Below are 22,123 nucleotides of genomic sequence, written 5' to 3'. Positions count from 1 at the left end.
GTTAAGCCCAGAAATGGAAAACTGTGTTGAAATCTAAATGTGATTTTATTTCTAATACATCCATTTGCAAAAACATTTTTTCCCATTCATTCATCCTAGTTATAAAAAAGTTATTTCTGAATGACAACTAATCCTTTCTATAGCTCTTCTATACCAGTTCAAAATTTGCAGATACAGGTGTCATAATTATCTCTTCAAATTTAAGCAATTTAATATATACCCATAAATTTATTATAGATTCAAAGGGTTTTACCTTTTGTAGCAGTGTCAAAGTGAAGGAACCCAGAGACAGACCTATTTTCATCTTCTATTCCTCCTTCACCATCTGTTAGAGCATCAATAATAACAGATCAGGAAAAAGAACAACATACTCATAAAATTTATTTGGAAATAACAAGGTATTTTTTTTTCTAGATCACTGTTGCTAGGTCAGAGAGCCCTCTGCAAATGGATAATTGAAATGCAAAGATGATGAGAACTTACCAACATTCATCTAATTCTTTCTGTCCCCAGGAGATCCACTTCACAATTGTAAAGAGGATAATCAGAACTCCCAAAGAGGCAGGACCCATTCCCACCAATGCGATGATTAGAAAAGCTTATGTTTAATTTGCATGTATAACACACATTAAAATACCTTGGGTCATCCTGGCTCAGTGTGGCAAACTCCACTGAATATTTGAATATAGCAGAACGCGGATGCTTCAAACAATAATCAAATAGCAATTATGGGATGAATTTAAAAATTTTGCGTTTTAAGGAAAAAAATTCTAAAGACGGAAAGAACTTGTTTAGCCTACAATCACATGCTAAGCGCAAGACTGCGGCCCATGCCTTCACAAGGACCGGTCAGCAGCACAAGAAAACAAATGGCAACATGTACACACTCACCTGAGTATGGTCTCACAGGCATGTCGTCCAGTAAGAGATGTAGGAGCCTCTGGGTATGTGACCGCTGACGATTCAGAGAAGTTACCCGTAGTTCTATTGAGGCAGTCTTCATTAGCCATGACATCTGGTTCAGCATAGACATTTCATACTCTGCAAGTTAAATACATGAGTTTAGTTTCCTAGAGTATAATAACAGGATCGTAACAGATCTAAATTCCTTAACTCGTCAGATATTTGCTCACATAAGTAACATACTCCATAATTTATGAAACTTGGCATCATAATAATTTATCACCCTGGAAGAAAATTAAAAAAGCAAAAACAGATGCTAAGAGAAAAAAAATAAGCACGTCCATGTCTATAAAGATGAGCCAAAGCAAATGAAGAACAAAAGAGAATCAATTTTCCATTACCAGGATAATTTCACACTTATCTATAAAATTCTAAGTCTGTCCTACTTTGACATTAACACAGACTTCATACTTAAAAACAAACACTAATTCTCAAATATATAACTTGTAAAAAAAAAAACGCCCTAATATGCAGTTTGACTTTTATTTCATAAAACAAATACCCAATGCATAATTTTATGATCTCTCTTAAGATAATCCAGGACATGTGATTTCACATATAATTAGGGTTGGTCTTCACAGCATAGCAGCCGCAGCCCTGCGCTACCCTACGGCTGTGGGCCTCAGAAAGGGCTACAAGGTGACCAAGAGCATGAGAAAGCTGAGGCACAGCCACCAAGGGCACCTCACCAAGCACTCCAAGCTCACACGGGCCATGAACTGAGAGGTGTGTGGCTTCACCCCACAAAAGCAGTGTAGTGTGAGGCTGCTCAAAGTCTCCAAGGGCAGGGGGGCTCTCAAGTTCATCAAGAAAAGGGCAAGGACACGCATCAGCACCAAGAAGAGGAGAAGAACTTAGCACATCCTGGCAGCCGTGAGCGAAGTGGCTGTCACGAAGGACTGAGCCCCTCCCCACTCTGCGCACACTGAAACGTTTCCAGAAACAAAACCAAAAATGAAACCTAAAATCAGGACTGGGAATCACTTATACAAGTTTCTGACTCCACTATTTTTAATATGCCTGATTTAAAGTCCTAAATTCTAACAGTATAAACATAAAACACACCAAATAGTACTACAACCACCACCCCTACCACCACAGTAACAGGCAAAACTCGTTTTTTTTAAAACTAGGTTGATTTTTAAAAGACAGATACAGTAAGAGACAAAGCATTAACTTTTCTTTCTAATTAGGTATAAAGGAGGGTTGCTTAAAAAGCTTATAATATAAACAGATCTTAGAATTAAAAATAAGACATGCTTATTATGAAAATGAAGCGAAAAATGTTTGTCATTAGATAATTCCCAAAGTTCTCTCATTTCATCACTCTAAAACGTGGATTAGAAGCAGATAATTACTAGTAATAAAAATTTATTATGAAATCCGTGAGCTTACACTTCCCAGAACATAAATACAAAAAAAAAACAAAAAACCTTAAAAAAAACTCCATGGACTGTAACTGTCTAGATATAAATCGAATTCAGAAAATTGTTACAAATTGATCAGAAAGAAAATTACATAAAGTAGAATCCTATAAAAGAGAGGCAGCCTGGGATTGCGTTGGTTAGGTCAATAAACTCAGTTATTTCCACTATACTTAGCTTTCTATTTCTCATTTCAAGATCTCAAGTGGTTTCAATACGTACACAAGAAACAAAAGTAAAACAAGACATTTTAATTAAACACCGTCACTCAAAAAATCTAAATTTCCAGAATCTTCTCAGATAAATATTTTCTTATCTCTTCAACACAATTTAAATATTTTATTTGGTAGTATAAGGATCAAATTCCATCCCTGACAAGCTATTTTTAAATAACTTTATGCCAGCAGCTAGAACATGAGGCTTCTCAGTGACAAATTACAAAAGCAACCCAAAATAACGAAAAAAGCAAAGTAACAAAATGAAACGGAATTCCACAAACACTGTAACTGCTACCCTGAATGTTATATAAATAAAATCACATAGACTTCACAAATTAGTTATAACAATATGGGAAAATAATGTCCTACCTTTGTTAGAAAAAGGTAAATGTTGCAACTGTGAAAATAAGAAATCCTGGCTGGTTCTCAAGTACCTCATAGTAGGACCAGATGTATCAGAGCACGCACACAACTGATATATCACCTAAAGAGTTAAAATGAAGTAAAAAAAATCCACAAATCATTTCTTTTGTGTTATAAATTTTAAGTTAAAAGGTGAACTTAGATTTACTAAACAGAAGCTAAGACCCATCAATAACTTAAGAAAAATGGATAAACACAGATGCTCACTTATAAGCAATCATTAGCACCCCAACTCAAGAATATAGATTGGAATAGTGCTGATGACATTATTATACAACTCATGTTTAAGTCAACCTCAGTATGTTCATTAATACATATAGTTAATTAAAAAAGTATAGTAAAACAGTTAAGTATTTTAACTATTACTAATAACAAATCACTTGGAAGTAACTTCTAAAAAATTTTTTTAGCGTTTTAATTCACTTTTTGAGAGGCAGAGAGAGACAGAGCACGAGCAGAGGGGCAGAGAGAGAGGAAGACACAGAATCTGAAGCAGGCTCCAGGCTCCATTCTTTTTGATCCGACGCGTAGCAAAGAGTCCAAAGCAGGGCTCGAACCACGAGCCGTGAGATAATGACATGAGCCAACATCGGCCACTTAACTTAATGAGCCAACCAGGCACCCAGGAAATAACTTCTAAAAACCATACTTAATTTAGTTGAACCTTAGGAAGGTAATAAACTTACCAGGATTGAAGTAATCAAAAAAATTACAAAGAAATCCAGATTCAACTAAATAACAAATATAAACTCTAAATTAAATAAAAATTTAACAGAAAATAATAGAATTGGGGATAAAGGCTTGCTTTTGTATAAATATAAGAAATACCTATAACATACATAAAACTCTCCATTAGGTATATGAGTATCATATACCTAAATAGATAAAACGGCAAAAAACATTTGAGAGGAAGGAAAAAATATATAGCCCACCATCAAAAATTGTCCATCCTTTTTAGTGATAAAAAAATTAAGGGGCACCAGCATGGCTCAGTCCATTAAGTGTTTGACTTTGGCTCAGGTGATTATCTCAGTTTATAGGTTCAAGCCCCTCTTCGGGCTCTCTGCTGTCAGCACAGAACCTGCTTTCGATCCTCTGTCCCTCTCTTTCTCTGCCCCTCCCCTGCTTGCACTCCCTCCCTCTCTTTCTCTCTCAAAAATAAATAAACATTAAAAATAAAAATTAATGCCTCACTGGCTCAGTCAGTAGGGACTGCAACTCTTAATTTCGGAGTCACATGAGTTTAAGCCCCACATTGGGTATGGATCGTACTTTAAATAAATAAATAAATAAATAAATAAATAAATAAATAAATAAATACATACATACTCAGTCAATAAGGCAGGCCTCTTAATGTAAACAGCAAAATTTTTAACTATAAAAAGCAAATCCTGGAGTGCCTGGGAGGCTTAGTTGGTTAAGCATCAACTTCAGCACTTCAGCTCAGGTCACGATCTCACGGTTCACGAGTTCGAGCCCCACATCAGGCTCTCTGCCGTCAGTGAAGAGCCTGCTTCAGATCCTCTGTCCCTGCCCCCCTCTTTCTCTGCCCCCTCCCACTCATGCTGTCTCTCTCAAAAATAAATAAAACATTAAAAAAGCAAATCCTAGTATTTGGCAAAGTGGTAGTGAAAACTTTCATTTGTGAAAGATTTATTTTATAAATACTTATTAGATGCTTTCCATGTAAAAGGAATTTTAAATTCATCTGTTATTGGCTCTACTTAATGCATACTATAATTGTCAAGATTACTTGCAAATTAAAATCTGAAGTCATGGGGCACCTGGCTATTTAATTATCAGTCGATGAAAATGTCGGGACAGAAGCTTACAGGGTTCTAACCTATGTTTTCTCTGGGAGCAATGGTTCAATATTCGCCAATTCAGTGTTCACTGTCAATTTATAAAACCAGTAATGACAATCAACTGCAAAACCATGTCTGAAATTATATTCTTTTTTTAAATGTTTATTTATGTATTTTGAAAGAAAGAGAGAGAGAGAGAACGAGTGGGAAAGGGGCAGAGAGAGAGCGGGAGAGAGAGAATCCCAAGCAGGCTCTGCACTGTCAGCACATAGCCCGGCATGGGGCTGGAACTCACGAACTGAGATCATGACCTGAGCCAAAACCAAGAGTTGGACACTTAACTGACTGAGCCACCAAGGCACCTCTGGAATTATATTCTTAAAATAAACAAAAAACAACAAAAGTAACTAAAGGTGTTTGTTAGAGCAAAGTAAAAACTTGGATATGATGTACAGAAAGTTCATACAGAGAGGGGGAAAGGACACAAAACTGTCAGTTGAATGTAACTATACAAACAGGTATACACCAGGAAAAAAGATAAGAACACAAAGTAAAAACTTAAATAGTTCTACTGCAGATGCATGTTGTCTTTCAAATAGCTTTGACATTATTTTTGATACTCTATTAACAAATAAAAATTTGATAAGCTGATAATGAACGTCTTGAAACAAAACAAAATCAGTCAATCGTATCAGATGATCAGTTCAGAAGATACAAGAATAGAGGCTCAAAGATGTGGGACAAGTAATATATTAGGGGAAGGACACAGAAAAGAAGTTCCCAAAGCACTACTAGCCATTTTACAAGCATGTGCCTAAAAACCTCCCTAGTTCCCAAGACCAGGCAGGAAAAATGTCCATCCTGAGAGGAGAGAGCACAGGTCTAGGCTCGATCTCAACTTCTGCACCCAGAAAGTTGCATACTGACGGGAGAGGAAGGTATCAGTAAGGTCCAAACTAGTTCCCTTTGCTACAATCAGAGTTATCTAAATTCACAAGCTCTTCAAAGTTTGAATTTTTTTTCTGAAGCAGAGTGAAGTATAAACCTATAGGTGAAGGAAGCATCTTTCATGAAAAATGGAGCAGTGCCTCATTAAAATGCAGATTCTGACTCAGCGGCCTGGAGTGGGGCCTGAGATTCTGCTCTAACAAGCTCCCAGGAGTGCTGCTGCTGAGGCTGGACCACGCTTGGAGTAGCAAAGTCACAGAGCATATGTAATAAGCTGGCAGACTGCTGGTACAGACATGCTTCCTTTGGCCAGTACAGTGTATTAAAAACCAGAGAATCTGGCAAACCGGGACCCACATGCTGACATGGTGAAAACTACCAGTGCACGTGCTTCCAGGTCCGCCAGATCCTCCTCCTCCTCCTCCCTCTCCCAACCTTTTTGTCTTACATCTGGCTTCATTCACTTACTTCACCTGCCTAACTCCTTTAGCCTAGATGATTAAGCTTATCAACTACTTCTATCTAAATATGTCAAATTCTGTGATGCTGTTAAAATGTACATCAAGTTGATCCCCCCATTAAGGAAGAATTCATTTTGATTCTAGTACTTACAGTGAAGGGCTGTCTGGACAGCCAGGAGATAGAAGAAAATAGAAGGGAATTACAAAAAGAGAAACAGGAGAATAAAGAAAAACGTCCAGCTCGCTAGAAGTCAACGATGCCTCTCTTATGGCAATGTAAACCAAGGCGCTACTGAAATTGAGAAATGAGTCGCATCCTATAAAGCCTAGTTCTTAAAACACCAAATGAATGAAACAAGAAATAATCGTAAGTGAACACAAGCAAAGCAGAGGTTCTCATCCTAGTTTAAACAACTGGACTTTCCACCACCCTACATCTAGCTCCAGAGCTGCAGGATTCACATGGTTCTTAAAAAGCGCTTTCGGGGGCGCCTGGGTGGCAGTTAATAGTCAGTTAAGCTAACAGGTAATAGTTAAGTGCCTAACTCTTGGTTTCGGCTCAGGTCATGATCTTACGGTTCGTAAGTTTGCGCCCCATTTTGGGCTCTGTGCTGGTAGTGAGGAGTGTGCTTGGGATTTTCTCTCTCTCTCTAGGTCTCTGCCCCTCCCACTCTCTCTCTCTCTCTCAAAATAAACTTAAAAAAAAAAAAAAAAAGGTACTTTCACCCACATCTTACATTCTCAGTTAAGCCTCATAACAACCCACTGCACAAACTAAAAAACTCAACAGAAGTTTTGTGACATGCCCAAGGTGATTTAGCTAACTAACTAGCTAAATCACAGAGATGAGAATCAGAGGTCTTCTGACCCAAATCCACTGCTGTCTTCACCAAAAAGAAACAACATGCAACAGAACCACTGGAAACTTTCTACGCTAGCAGGTCAAAATCCACCTCGAGTTTTCTCTCATTTTTCAAATGAGCAACACATAGGATCTGTAGATCTATAGGATCTGGGGGTCTCTGTTTTATGGATTTAATCTATATATGAAAGACAAGGCAAACTACCAGATAAACTCATTTCAACTCAAGTCTTATTGTTATACTTCTGCATCTGTGATATATTCAAGCATCTAGTTAAATTTCTTCTACTAAGTGCTATGAAGTGCAGCCTTCTGTATACCTGGTAACATAGCTCAGCGAGTTGAGGAGATTCTCTCACTGCCACTGGACCTGTTCTCCCTTCAGTTCCTTTCTCCAAGATGTTTAAAATGGCATGAAGGCATGTTCGAGGGCAACCTAAGACTCCTACGTGAAACCAAAAAGAAATTCAACTTTTAAATTTCTGCATTAAAACATTAAAATACCTTTAGAAAAGTTAAATTCCATAAACATATGTTCTACTGTAAACACCCTTTCAAATACTGACACTGAAAATTAATAAATGCTAATTTTCCAAGGCTTAATTTGTCCAGACTTTGTCTAAGTCCTAAAGATTGACCTACCACATGACCTCTCACTTTCAGTGAATTATCCCATGAGTCCAGAACTCAATGAATGATCACTTAGCTAAACAAATACGACAAGAAAGAAATGTCTGTGTGTCTTATGGCTGTACCTGGGTCCTGTAGGTTTGTGGTACTGACAGGCTTCTTCAATTCAAAGCCCAACAGGTAGAGAGAAAGATTGGGTGGATTGCGCTCCAGAGAGGTTATGAGAAGATTCAAGATGTGGATTCTTGTTTCCTGACGGATTCCAGCTAGTTTCTTCTCAAGTTCTGATCCTTCGTGTGGAAACCCACAAAACAAAATTGCAAAACAAAACAAAAATCAACATGAGCCACATTTAAATATATATAGCTTGCATTCCAAACCTCCATGTTTTTCTTCAAGTTTACCTCATTAGCCATCACAGTGAGTTCACATTTGTTGAAGAGGTTTCCACAAAACCTTACAGGTTTGTACCAGCAGATTTCCAAACTTCTCTATCATCGCCAATAGACAGTTAACAGTTTTCTTTATATTAAGTATTTATATAAAGTAAAAAATGAATACATTAATATAAGACATACTCTCTCCTAGGGGCGCCTGCATGACTCAGTCGGTTAAGCGTCCGACTTCAGCTCAGGTCATAATCTCACAGTTCGTGAGCCTGAGCCCTGCGTCGGGCTCTGTGCCGACAGCTCAGAGCCTGGAGCCTGCTTTGGATTCTGTTTCTCCCTCTCTCTCTCTGCCCCTCACCCACTCACACTCTGTCTCTGTCTCTCTCTCTCTCAAAAATATACGAACATTTAAAAAATTAAAAGAAAGAAAGAGAGAAAGACATACCCTCTTCTAGACGTACAAATTCTTCTGTGTCTTCACTATCCAGACATTCCACAAATCCAGCCATCAGCTTCTGACTTACACTCTGGAGTCATATAAAGATTTGTTAAAAGACAAATTTATAAAGTTCTTTAATAATGTGAGAGAAACTATGATAAATGTGATATACATTCACAAACATTTGTCTCTAAAGAAAAAAGGCAAATCTCTAAAGTATTTAGGTTTCAGTTACACTTTTAATAGGAAACTCAGTTCCTGAAATAGTAGTAAGTTAGCTCTCTATAGAAATAATTGAAGAAACAAAATTTTCTTTAAATGTTTATTTATTGTGAGGGAGAGAGTGCAAGCAAAAATGGGGGAGGGGGAGAGGGGGAGAGAGAGAGAGAGAGAGAGAGAGAGGGAGTGAGAGAGAGAGGGAGTGAGGGACGGAGGGAGGGAGAGAGAGAGAGAATCCCAACACAGGGCTCGATGTCACAGGCGTGAGATCATGACCTGAGCTGAAATCAAGAGTCAGATGCTTAACCAACTGAGCCACTCAGGTGCCCCAAGAAACAAAATTTTTAACACTTTCTTGGTTTCAAAACTTGCTTCCCCAATTTTCTTTCCCAAAGAATCAAATCAGTTTAAAAAAAAAAAATACATTAAATTGCCATCTCATGACCTCTTCATTTACATACCCAATGGTATGGGATCTTAACTAAAATAAAATATAAAATTCTCATCTTCTCTCTTTACAAATGTTTTGCCTGTCACCAGTTTTATGTTTCTGGGCTGAGAGATTAGATACTACTTAATCTCCTCGAGAAATATAGCAGGATGTTAAAACTGGTCATAATAATTCATACTCAAATGTATATGAGTGAGGAGCACCTTGACTGACTCGGTTAAGCATGCAACTTCAGCTCAGGTCATGATCTCACGGTTTGTGAGTTCGAGCCCCGCGTCGGGCTCTGTGCTGATAGCTCACAGCCTAGAGCCTGCTTCGGATTCTGTGTCTCCCTTTCTCTCTGCCCCTCCCCTGCTCATGCTCTGTCTCTGTCAAAAATAAATAAACATTAAAAACATTTTTTTAATATGAGTGAGCTGAGAACCTCACCTACTACATCCCCTATCATGTAGTTTTCAAGAACCTCATCCAAAGGCCAGATTAGACATCAATATTTTACTATAAACAGTGGTTCTCAACCTGGGTGGTACTGACACTCCAGATGGCACTTTGGGAAATATGTGACACCAGGGGCACCTGGGTAGCTCAGTGGGTTAAGTGCCCAACTCTTGATTTCAGCTCGGGTCACAATCTCATGGTTTGAGTTCAAGCCCCATATTGGGCTCTGTGCTGACAGAGCAGAGCCTGCTTGGGATTCTCTCTCTCTGCCCCTCCCCTGCTAATACTCTTTCTCAAAATAAATAAATAAACTCAAAAAAAGACAAAAAGAAATATGTGAGAGCCTTCTGAGTTGTCACAACCAGAGTTTACTACTGACAGACAGTGTTAGGGGACTAGGGATGCTAAGAGTCTTGCAATATGAGCAAGAGTGACACACAAAATGAAGATCTGTCCCATCCAAAATGCCAGAGTAGTCCCTGTTTTAAAACACTGCGAAGGAGGACACAACAAAATATAACTAGCTACAAGCAGTGGTTTCTAACATGAAGATACAATGGGACAAACGCCTACAAAGAGGGAAAAAAAGCAGCAGATTCCCCAATAGTAGCTATTCAGCGAGCTATTCGGAATAGAAAGGGACTATAAATTGGATTAAATGAACATCTGAAAACTGTCTATAGTGCAATAGCCAATGAAGTGACACAAATGTAAGTCACCAGAAAGCCACAGAAGTAGACAACTCAACAGTGAGAAACACTGAGAATTGCAGAGGCTCCCTCAGATTGTACCCAACTGACAGAGGGAGAAACAACAGATGCAAAATAGAAGCAGAAGCTGCACTTAGAAACCTCATCACTTCAACTGCTCTATTAGAGGAGCAACAGTCCGGCTACGCCCTCCTGTCCACGCGCGACAGCACAGACAGCACAATCACACACTACAGCCTGTGCACTGTCACTGTGGATAGCGACATCCGCAAACACGAATCACAGCCCAGTTGATGAACAGGTTTCACCGTCATACATAAATCTACTTACTCTCACAGAATTTTTTCATAAACAAGAATATGATTCCTCTAATAGACAACTGTGACTTCCATACGTACTCAGAATGACCCATAAGTAACAACATGGGGTATCTGTGGCTCGGTCAGTGAAGCATCCGACTTCAGCTCAGGTCGTATCTCACAGTTTGTGAGTTCGGGCTCCGCATCAGGCTCTCTGCTGTCAGCATGGAGCCTGCTTCAGATCCTCTGTCCCCATCTCTCTCTGTTCCCTCCCTCTCCCTCTCTCTCTCTCAAAAAATAAATAAACATTAAGAAATAACAAGAACATCAGTTACCTGGTCATGTGTGAAATCTCCAACCAATTTTATCTGAATATTGGAGTTACAAGAGATACAGCAGAGGATCTTGGCACTTTCAAAAGCCAATTCGGGATTAGTATTGCCATGATATAGGTATCTTTAAAACAAGAAAACATTTGAGGAACAATGTGACACAACTTTTGGCTTTTAAAACACTCTTCTCAACAAAGAACATATAGAATCAGGGTCGTAGAGCACTCTTGGGTAAATTAGACAATGACTTCCATTCTAACTAGATACGGTCTATTACGGGTTGAACTGCATTCCTCCAAAATTCAATCGCCGATATCTGAACCCAAAGTGAACTTTTGGAAACAGGGTCTTTGTAGACACAGTCAGTCAAGTTAACGTGAAGTCATCAGGGAAAACCCTGGTCCAACGACTGCTGTCCTTATTAAAAGGGGGAATTTGGAATAGACACGCACACAAGGAGAACGTCATGTGAAACTGAAGACAGTAATCAGGGTGCTGTCTCTGTAAGTCACAAAACAAACAGTGCCAAGCAAGCCACTGGAAGCTAGGACATATACAGTGAGAAGTTTGCTCCCTAGCCTTGTCCTCCGAACACCCAGTCTCCCTACAGGAGACAAATAGTACCAAAGTAATGTCATTTTATACTTAGAAATGTTTAGGAACAGAATCCATTAAGGAAGAAGAAAAAGAATTGTAAAAATCAGAGGGGCTAAGGAAGGTAAGAACAAAATGAGCCCCACTTACCCCACTCGCCAAGTAATGAATGAGAGATCTGATCAGATTTGGAAATCAAAGGTAGAATGCCCACGTGATTTTATTTAGACATTTTTCTACCTACAAATGTAACTTACCTGGCAATATTCACCACATTATCGGCCTTCTTAGTTCTGGGATTGATTCCCTGTAATAGCTGTTCTAAAGGAGAGACTATTAGAGCTAGCTGACTCTCTCTTAGAAGATCCATAAAGAGATTTTCCTTTTGCAGAGTAAGATTGAGAAGGGCAAGGCAGTGCTGCACTGCTTTCTCCAGATGTTTCTTCCCTAGAAAAAATTACAAAGAAAATTAGAAAGTTCTACATGAATCTTAAAAACATATAGTTCTTAGGAAAACAAGCTAAAGGACAAATTCTGGACTCAAAAAGCCCTCAGAAGATCACTTACAGCAGCAACTTCATAAAACTGTTCACTCGAGCAATTCACAGTAATTTGGTAACTCAGGATTCTTTGTATGCAATGGCCTCTCGTCATTTTCCCTGATCTCTTCCTTGATTATTTAAAGCAATGGTTCTCGGATGGGGGTGATTTAGGCCCCAGAAGACACCTGGCAAGGTCTGGAGATACTTTTGGTTGTCACAACTGGGAAAGCACTACAGGGATCTAGTGGGTAGAGCCTACAAAGCACAGGACGGCCCCCACAACAAAGATTTTTATCTTTGAATGTCAGTGTGAATGGTGCCAAGACCTAGTAAGCGATTTAGAGTGATACATGCTCATTGCAGAAAACGTGCAAATAAAGAAATTGAGAATTTGAACAAGGATCACCCATAAACCCACCATTCAAATTTAAAATACATGGGCTCTAGAGCCAAACTGCCTAAATTCAAATCACAGCCCTAAAACTTGCTGCAGATAAAGATGCAAAACCTCTCTCTTGCACAACTTCCTTATTTACAAACTGGAAGTAATAACATCTACCACAAAGGGCTTTTGTACAGATTAAATGTGTTAAATGTGCTCTTAACAGCACCAAGTACATACGAAGCACTCAATAAACCATGATAATTAGCAGTAATAATGATATTAAGTGAAATTTATCAAACACTATGTATCAGGCACGATAGTAAGTGCCTCGACAAATACCATACAGACAAGAAACAAAAAGTACATTAGATTTAAATGTAAGCACATTAGAGACATCAAAGTGAAAGAAAGATCATTATAATTACCTATAAAAGACCATGCAATGAAACACAGTTCTACTGACAGTCTCTGTACCTTACTCTTTCACTTTTAATATACTTCGCTTGTATGACTCACTGAAACCACCACTGTGGATACAGAGAATCTTACAGTGAAAAAGGACTTCAAAAATCATCTCTTTCAAACCTCCATTTATAAAAAAAGAAAATATCAAAACTGATTTCAAGACGTTAAGACATTCAGGCACACACCAGGGAAAGGGGCATAGGTATCCAGCTGCTTAACGCCTTCCTCCAGCAAACTAAGAGCAAGCTCCAACGTTGGTGACTCATTCAGAAGATGATACATCAGACTAAATCCTGGTGGTTTGTAGGCTATGATTTCTTCTCCTAAATAGAACATAACACAGTCCAGGAGATGGACAGTTAGTATTTTTGTCATACCCTTGATTTATATGAAATATATGAGACTTGTAAATTAAACGGCATCTAAACGGGCTACTTTCAATTTAGAGACAATGGCACAAACTGTACACAGTGGTAATTCCCAAAGGGCTGATTTGCTCATAGTAGTTAGTAACCTATGTTAACTCCTTACAGGATCTATAAGGAGGTGTTCTTTCTTTCATTCAGCAAAATTTTACTTTATTTTCTCTTGCTCAGAACAATTAAAATAACTAAAACAATGTAACAAAAAAAGATTATATCCCAACTTAATTCATTAACTTAGAAATAATCTGTATCTTATATATAGAAGTTATAAATAGCTTTATCAATAGTTGACAGCATACTTGGAAGTGATAAATTACCTTGTAATTCCACAAACTGGTCTACAAAATCTTCAAGTTGAGGCTCATAATCTCTGAGCAATTTATAAAACACTTCCAAAACAACCTCAGCAACTTCCCACTATAGAAAGAGACAAATATTACAGTAATAATAAAACAGTCCAAGGTGATGGCCTTATTAAGCTTTTCATTCCTCCCACTTTTCTCCAGAACGTGACTGAAGTCCCTTCTCCAAAGTGTCAAATATTTCACATTTTCTCTAAAATTCTCAGGTTGTAAAGGGGCCGAGAAATCATCTAACTGCCCTTATATCACAAAGAAAGCTAATGAAGCTCAGAGCATGAATAACTTCCCCAAACCATAAAGCTTGGTAGCAAACATGCTGGAAATTAAGCCCTGGACTTCTATTCCCAGACCAGTATTCTATCTTATATGACTCTAGCCAAACAAGTTAAGAAGACTCAAGGGGCGCTTGCCCCTAATGGACCCATTAATATCTTTTTGTTAAAAATAGTTTTTTAAGGGGCACCTGGGTGGTTCAGTTGGTTAAATATCCAGCTTTGGCTCGGGTCATGATCTCATGGTCTGTGAGTTCGAGCTCCGCATCTGGCTCTGTGCTGACAGCTCAGAGCCTGGAGCCTGTTTCTGATTCTGTGTCTCCCTCTCTCTCTGCCCCTCCCCTGCTTGTGATCTTTCTCTCTCTCTCTCTCAAAAATAAATGTTAAAAAAAATGATTTTTAAAAGCTATATAACGAGGAAAAATATTTATGCCAAAGGAAAAACATGTATAATAGTATAGATGGCAAAATTAAAACTTTGTTCTAAAAACAATTCCACTGCAAAGAATTTATTAAGGCTGAGGCCGGTAACTGCAGTTAGGGTGGTTTTTTAAATTATTATTTTAAAATAATTTCCACTACACATAATTTTATCAAGGCTGAGTCTAGGAATTAGGATTATACAGTGATTTTTTTTATTATTATTTTTAAATTATCCACTATCTATATTTTCCAAAAACTTCAAGATCATTTATTTAAGTAAAAAAGGCTTATTATCACCACATAATGAATGATTTTAGGATTTATAAAAATATATACTAGCTCTATGTCTATGTTATTTATCTCAATGTAAAGCACTGTTTTTGTGAGAAGCTACTGTTCTAAAATACAGTGACAGAAGTTAAACCTGAAGAAGACTTTCAAGTGAAAAGAATCCATGAAGTTGAGGAAAAATGCCTGAGGGTAAATATGTTGGGGTGGAACTGAAATCAGTGGTAACTAGGGGAAACAGCAGCACTGGAAGGGTCCAGATGCATGAATGAAAAACAGTAACCCCTGGCAAGAACATGGCTGACTCAAGATCTAAACCCTTAGGTCATAACGACCTTTTTAAGAAAAGGCAAATAAGGTACTTGAGACAAGTGTGAAAACGTATCAGAGCATTTTGCTGAAGAGGTCACAATTACCAGCATCCATTATTCAGCATCTGAAATGACTTTTATTAACAAGTCATGGCTGCTGTCATTGTTTTCATCCAATAAGGAAATAGATGTTAAAGAGGTAATTTTAGGACTTAAATGTACACCACTCCCAGTATTTATTTTAACTATGTGAGAAGCAAAAATCATAAAACAGACAAAAAATGAGTTTCAGTTATTTGGGACTAAGTATTAGAAACAAACTGTGTCCAATGAAAGGGTAATAATGAATACGTACATCATGCTACATACAAGTAATGATTATGCAATCAATGAAGAGATGGTCTTCAAAGAATCTTTGATGGCATGAAAAAGTGCTCATGACAGTGTATTTAGTGGCCAAAAAGAGATACAAACGAATGTTAACTATCTCAATTTAAGCGTGTGTATGTGTGTGTGTGTGTGTGTGTGTGTGTGTGTGTGTACACATATGGATATACGTATATATGAAGAAGGATACGTTATCCTTCCTTTGGCAACAGGATTATGGATAATATAATTTCTTCTTACATTTTTCTATAGTTTCCTAATTGTCCCAAATTAACACAAACAAAATTATTTTTATAATCACTAATATAACAACAAATAAACCCAACAGGTTCAAAAACAGCAAATTATAAAGTAGAAATGTCCCTACAAGATACATCCAAGCGTATTCTGCGAGGCAATAAACAATATTATAGACTAAGCGAATTACGTCAAAACCTGAAAGGGTCTCTTACATAGCTTAGTGGTTATGAGCTTGAATCTGGAATCAGAGTCCCAGGTTCAAATCCTGGTTCTGGACCTTAGGCAAGTTCCTTAACCTTGCTAAGCCTCCATCTGTAAAATGGGAATGTTCATAGTACCTGCCTCACAGTAATAACGGAATTACGTAAGATGATATATACAGTAAGTTCAGTTGCGAGTGTGTCGCAACCAGAGGAAATACGTATGTAAATGTCAGTGCTCCCTCAGCCTCCATCCCTGGCAAACATAACTGACAGATCACACACAATACATCTTCCTATCAAGACAAGACTCCATAATCCAGAAGTGCTACTAATCAAGAGAAATTGGTGTGCAAGTTTCAACTTATTTCAATCTCTAAACTAAATCACCTCAATAAAGGATGATATGTTTCCAACTGACAAAGGTGTGACATTTTTGGTTCAATTTTGGTCAAAATTTGTTCAGTTAAGGATCTGAGTAACTATGAATTTGTATCAATTGAATTACCGGTCACTAAAAAGTCAGTGCTTTGGTTTTACTGCCCAAATTCATTTTTTTTAATGCACATAAACTAATCAGATCACGGACATCTCTGTGTTAAAACTATGAATTTTACTGACTGCCAAAAGCTAAAATGAATTTACAGCATCTCATACCTTTAATAAGAGAAAAATCAGCAATAAACGAGTAAGGAGAAAATAGGTTTTCTCTGTATATTACCTTTTCAGCTGCTCTCCGGTAAGCTCTTGTGCGGAATCGGAGAAACACAGAATCTCTAAGGAACTGCAAATAAGGGTCAAAGCCAGGGGGCCTCAGGCCAGCACCTAAATTAGAAGGAAATGAGCTCTCCACCAGGGTACTAATAAGCTGGCAAAAGGCCCGAGTCAACGGGTATTCTTCACACCGGGATTCTATTTCATTTAGTTCAACCTTCCAAAAGAAAAAATAAAGAAATTTAGTAATATGAAACCATCAGCTATAAAGTACACAACATTTTGCAGACATTGACTCACTAGTACTGAGCTAGTCATCATAATTATCATCACACCAAAAGATACGTTATCTCACCATTCTTCATTTAGAGGAAAAGACACCACAGTATCATATAAATTGAATTAATCAGATGGAAGAATTTCAAATTCCCATGTATTGTTCCCAGGTGTGAATTAAAAATAGAAATCTTCTATGTTTCTTTATGAAAAAGAGAGGGGGAGTGTAGAGAGAGAAGCAAAGAAACTAAAACAAGTAAATTCTCACTTCAGGTTGACCCAAGTAATCCAATTAAACTGGGTTCAACGCAAACTTTCAGTTTGGGTGGCTGCCGTAGAACATCCTTCCCCAACTCTGAAACCTGAAGTATTTTGGTTCCTCTCAGGAAAAATGTCATGTCCATTTCAACACTGACCAGACAACACTTCAAATGAAAACATATTAAGCTTGAAAATTATAAGGAACCTCACAGGGTATAAGAATACTTTTTGTTAACTTTCATCATGTGAATGTACGAGTAGAGCATTTAAACTCAAAGGAAAACTTTACCTCGATACCAATCGCTTGCCTCTGGCTTGGAACCCTTACGGTCTGCAGTATCTTAAAATAATAAGAATGAGATGTTAGAAGCATTCCCTACTCCTCAATGAAAAGCAGTGACTCTGTAATATAAACAGTCATATTCACACCCACAGGTGTGTGTATCTTATGATGCTAATCAGAAAGGACAATTGAGAAGTCTCTGATGGACTTTCATCAGCAACTGTGCAGGGTTCAGGTAGAAGCTCCAATTATCTGGGCTTCAGAAAACTGATGGTTTCTAAGTGCACATGAGATGTATTTTCAGCAAATTTCCTGAGATATTCCAGGAATGAATCTTAAGAGGATTTATGGGACAAAAATCTCACCAGTGTTCAAGACCAGCCCTACTATTAGCACCAGAAAACCAATAATTAAATTTGTCAAGAACAGGTTTGAACAGGTTTCTTATGTGGGCAAAAGTTTTGAGTTTAAGCTGTTCCGACCTGACCTTGCTAGGAACATAGAACAGTATATGGTATAGTTAATTACGCTTAATGTCATGTTACTTGACATTCTTACAAGTTGAAAATATACTATCAGGCAGCAGCCTTTAAAAAGAAGTCTTGGTCTAAGCATAAGAGACTGTTAAAAACTGAGAACAAACTGAGGGTTGATGGGGGGTGGGAGGGAGGGCAGGGTGGGAGGGAGGGGAGGGTGGGTGATGGGTATTGAGGAGGGCACCTTTTGGGATGAGCACTGGGTGTTGTATGGAAACCAATTTGACAGTAAATTTCATATATTAAAAAATTAAAAAAAAAATTAAAAATAAATAAATAAATAAATAATCTTTTGAAGTAAAAAAATAAAATAAAATAAAATAAAATAAAATAAAAAAAAAAAATAATAAAATATCTTCTCCAATTCCAAAAAAAAAAAAAAAAAAGAAGTCTTGGTCTAAGGATAGAAATGTCTAAACCCACTCATATTGCATTTTCGTTATAAAGGAGCAGTATAAGCACTCAGGACATGAAGTACTGACACACTTTGAAATGCAAAAATGAAGCATTAATACTAAACCAGAAGTGACTCAGCCTCTCGGGACATACCAGCTCCCTTCATTTTGCTCTTGCTAAGTATCATTACATCTTCAGGACACAGGTTAGAAAATAACTAGAATATTTTACTGCTTCAAAACAAAGTTACAATCACCGGCACCTGTATGTTGCAGTGTTTTTTAGACAAACACATATTCCATCTCACCATTTTCCTAGAGTTATTTCTGTAAAGCACATCATTAGTCTCCTTTTTAAATTTAGCATATACATTGAATAACTACGCCTTCACAGAAAAATGCCAATACGCTTTACGTCTAAAGAAAGTTGAAAGAGAGATTCTTCATTCTTCTCGTGTGGGACAGGAGGACACAGACGAAGCAAAAAAGAAAAGCTGATGTTCCCCACATTTAATGAGTACAAATAATGCCTGAGGGCTCTTATCCTCCTGGTCTCAAAGACGAGTTGAGGAATTCTGTCCATTTATTAATTTCTCACAGACACTGCAAAACAAAGTCTTAAGAGAAGAACCCATCTCCAGTAACCTAGTGAAGCTGTCGACTGATCCAAGAGAAAAACCCAAGGTGGTTCGTTTCTGCTGCCATGCTCGGTACTACAGTCGTAACTGTCTAACTGGGAAGGTCACGGTATACTGGGAGTTGCGAACTGGATGCTCTTGCTTCTGCCACAGTATCAAGCCTCACTTTCCAAACTGTAATAAATAAGAGAGCTTGTAATACTACCTGAGTGTATTCCAACGACTGCCAGAGGGAAGCAGCAATTTCAGGAGATTTTCCAAAAGCTGCAAGGGTCTTGAGCAGCTCTGCTTTTAGAACAGGGGGAATGCTGCATTGCAGGAGTCCCAGGATCACCACAACCGGGGTCCACTGAGGATGCTCACAGAGTGCCAGACGAGCGTTTTCACTCTGGGAATTGAACACAAAAAGAACAAGAAGGACTTTCCATTTTTAAAAGCTAAGAAAAATGACCAGCAATAATCTAAATTGCTAGCACTTATACTGAGTATTCAAAGGCCTAATACATACTAAAACAAAGAGAAGCTTACGGCTTATGTGTGAAGTCTATCAGTGGATCATATCAGATTACTGCTCAGTCAATGTAAAGAAGAGGGGAGAAACAGCCTTTTACAATTCCTTTTATAGCTCTAAGCGAGGACAATAATACATACGAGATAAATGGTCGGCCGGGGTCACATAAATCTTAACCTAAGCACTGTCAATCCTGCCTGAAACAATGTAATATATTTTTTACTATATGAATAAATGCCATTTCAATTTTTGAGAAAAAAATGAAGATATATATGGTATCAAATACCACTCCGTTTTAATTCAATAAGAAGTAATTACTATCTTCATGTTTTAATGTTTAATAATGTTAATCCTGGAAAAACTACAAAAACACTATTCCTATCTTCAAGACAGAATGTCTACACAACTTTGCTCTAGGGTATAAGAGAAACAAGTAGAAGAGATTTCTGAGCAGAGAAATTATATAATGAAACTAATGTTTCTTATGAAGACTAATTTGGGGGGCTCCTGGGTGGTCCAGTTGGTTAAGCATCTGACTCTTGATTCTGGCTCAGGTCATGCATGGTCCCCCCGGTTGTTGAGACTGAGTCCTGAGTCAGGCTCTACACTGGCAGCACAGAGCCTACTTGAGATTTTCTCTCTCTCTCTCTCTCTTTCTCTCTCCCTCTCCCTCTCTTCCCCCGCCACCCCACCCATCCACTGTTTGCACATGCTCTCTCTCAACATAAATAAACATTTAAAAAAAATTTAAAGACTAATTTGGCAGTAGCAGATGAGATGGTTTGGTGTAAGGAGAGAATAAAAGAGTAATTCAGTAAATAACTTTTCTTTTTAATTAAAAATATTCTTGGGGTGCCTGGGTGGGTCAGTCAGTTAAGTGTCACACTTCGGCTCAGGTCATGATCTCATGGTAAGTGAGTTCAAACCCTGTGTCCGCCTCTGTGCTGACGGCTCAGAGCCTGGAGCCTGCTTCAGATTCTGTGTCTCCCTCTCTCTGCCCCTCCCCCCGCTCTCACTCTGTCTCTCTCTCAAAAATGAATAAACATTAAAAATAATGATAATAAAAAATTTCTTGGGGCAGGGCACCTAGGTAGCTCAGTTGGTTGAGCGTCTGACTCTTGATTTTGGCGCAAGTCATGACCTCATGGTCATGGGATCCAGTACTGCAATGGGCTCGGTGCTGAGCATGGAGCCTGCTTAAGATTTTCTTTCTTTCTTTCTTTTCTTTCTTTCTTTCTTTCTTTCTTTCTTTCTTTCTTTCTTTCTTTCTTTCTTTCTTTCTTTCTTTCTTTCTTTCTCTCTCCCCCCCCCACCCCCCATCCCCTCCCCTGCTCTCTCTCTAACTAAAAATTTTTTAAAGTAAAAATTGAAAAAAAATTCTTGGGGCACCTGCGTGGCTCAGTCGGTTGAATGTCCGACTGTTGATATAGCTCAGGTCAAGAACCTAGGGTCATGGGATTGAGCCCCACATCAGGCTTTGTGCTCAGTGTGGAGCCTGCTTAATATTCTCTCAATGTCTCTGTCTCTATCTCCCCTTCCGCCCCCTCCCCTGCTTGTGCTTTCTGAAATTAAAAAAAAAAAACAAATTTTTAAAAATATTCTTTACGCATAGATACACACCAACAAATACCTACGCTAGGGAACCTTCTAGAAGGATGTGAATCCAAACACTGATTCTTGTTTGCCCTTCTATTTTCTTTCAGGCACATGCCATTTATTATTTTCACCTTAGCTGACGGCAATAAGTAGAGCTACCGTTACATCCTCTGAAGGTAAAGAAGCACAGAGCCTAAAAACAGAATTCTGTGTGCAATACTCATCACTTATAAACTTCAAGCATTTCACAAGCGTCTGGGATCTTCTTAAAATGCCCCCGTGCTAGAAAACAAATAAAATTACACTCTTACATACTGTGGATGATAATTACCCAAGTAATGATGGTGGATGTGAGCTGTAAAAAGGCAATCAGTCCATCCTGCTCCTTCTGGGTGATGCCACGTGAAGGAAGGTGACGGTACTGGACACTATCTGCACTTGGAAGATCCTTCCGGAGATGCTCATGGTAGAGCATTAAGGAGTGGAAGAAATGTTCCCAGGAAACAGGACTGCCACCTGTTCCCTGAATATTTTCAACTGTAAAGAAAGACAGCATAAAATTTTCTTTCAAAAATGTCTATGCATTAGCTTGGAAATGGAGGGAGAAAAAAAACTGAAAACAATAAACTGTGCCTTTATCCTAGATAAGCAGAGTATGTTGTCTTGTCTAGAATAAGCAGTGTGTTGAAAATGGGGTAGAATCCATCTGTGAGCTCAATCTCTGGATTAATTTTTCTTCAGGGCTAAGAACAGGTGGTACCCAGGCACATGCAAAGGTAAATTACTTGGATGTCAGTTACCTATTTTATATCCATAAGAGTTCTCTGTGTTGTCCTGTGACTACACGGGGCTCCTTTCCCCAACAGCTAATTCCCAAACGTGAGCTTAAATTCCCACAGAGAGAGATAAGGACAGTCTAGATTTGTAATTTACACTACTCCACTACATACCAAGCACAGGGCAAGATAAGCAGGCCTTGACAGAGTAGTCAAAACACTGGCCTTGGAG

General features: G+C 38.3%; 1 protein-coding gene across 2 annotated transcripts in view; it reads right to left on the bottom strand.

Moving 5' to 3' along the window:
• NUP205 (nucleoporin 205) overlaps positions 1-22,123 on the bottom strand; it is an 85,540-nt gene that overhangs the window by 35,745 nt on the left and 27,672 nt on the right. For both annotated transcript variants that reach the window (XR_008420169.1, XM_053896879.1), the window contains exons 12-25: positions 21,447-21,652; positions 19,214-19,396; positions 17,446-17,496; positions 16,627-16,836; positions 13,740-13,839; positions 13,183-13,320; positions 11,863-12,052; positions 11,015-11,135; positions 8,569-8,650; positions 7,860-8,024; positions 7,425-7,549; positions 2,975-3,089; positions 892-1,041; positions 254-325 (exon numbers count right to left, since the gene is read on the bottom strand). Coding sequence is in view for 1 of the 2 variants with exons in the window: in XM_053896879.1 (XP_053752854.1) it covers positions 254-325; positions 892-1,041; positions 2,975-3,089; positions 7,425-7,549; positions 7,860-8,024; positions 8,569-8,650; positions 11,015-11,135; positions 11,863-12,052; positions 13,183-13,320; positions 13,740-13,839; positions 16,627-16,836; positions 17,446-17,496; positions 19,214-19,396; positions 21,447-21,652 (1,908 nt within the window). In the remaining variant the exon portion in view is untranslated. The remainder of the gene's footprint in view (positions 1-253; positions 326-891; positions 1,042-2,974; positions 3,090-7,424; positions 7,550-7,859; positions 8,025-8,568; positions 8,651-11,014; positions 11,136-11,862; positions 12,053-13,182; positions 13,321-13,739; positions 13,840-16,626; positions 16,837-17,445; positions 17,497-19,213; positions 19,397-21,446; positions 21,653-22,123) is intronic.

This window comes from Panthera pardus, unplaced genomic scaffold, assembly GCF_024362965.1.
Source record: "Panthera pardus isolate Hobbes unplaced genomic scaffold, ASM2436296v1 HiC_scaffold_8, whole genome shotgun sequence".
Taxonomy (NCBI): Eukaryota; Metazoa; Chordata; class Mammalia; order Carnivora; family Felidae; genus Panthera; species Panthera pardus.
This window is presented reverse-complemented; position numbering and strand designations above follow the sequence as displayed.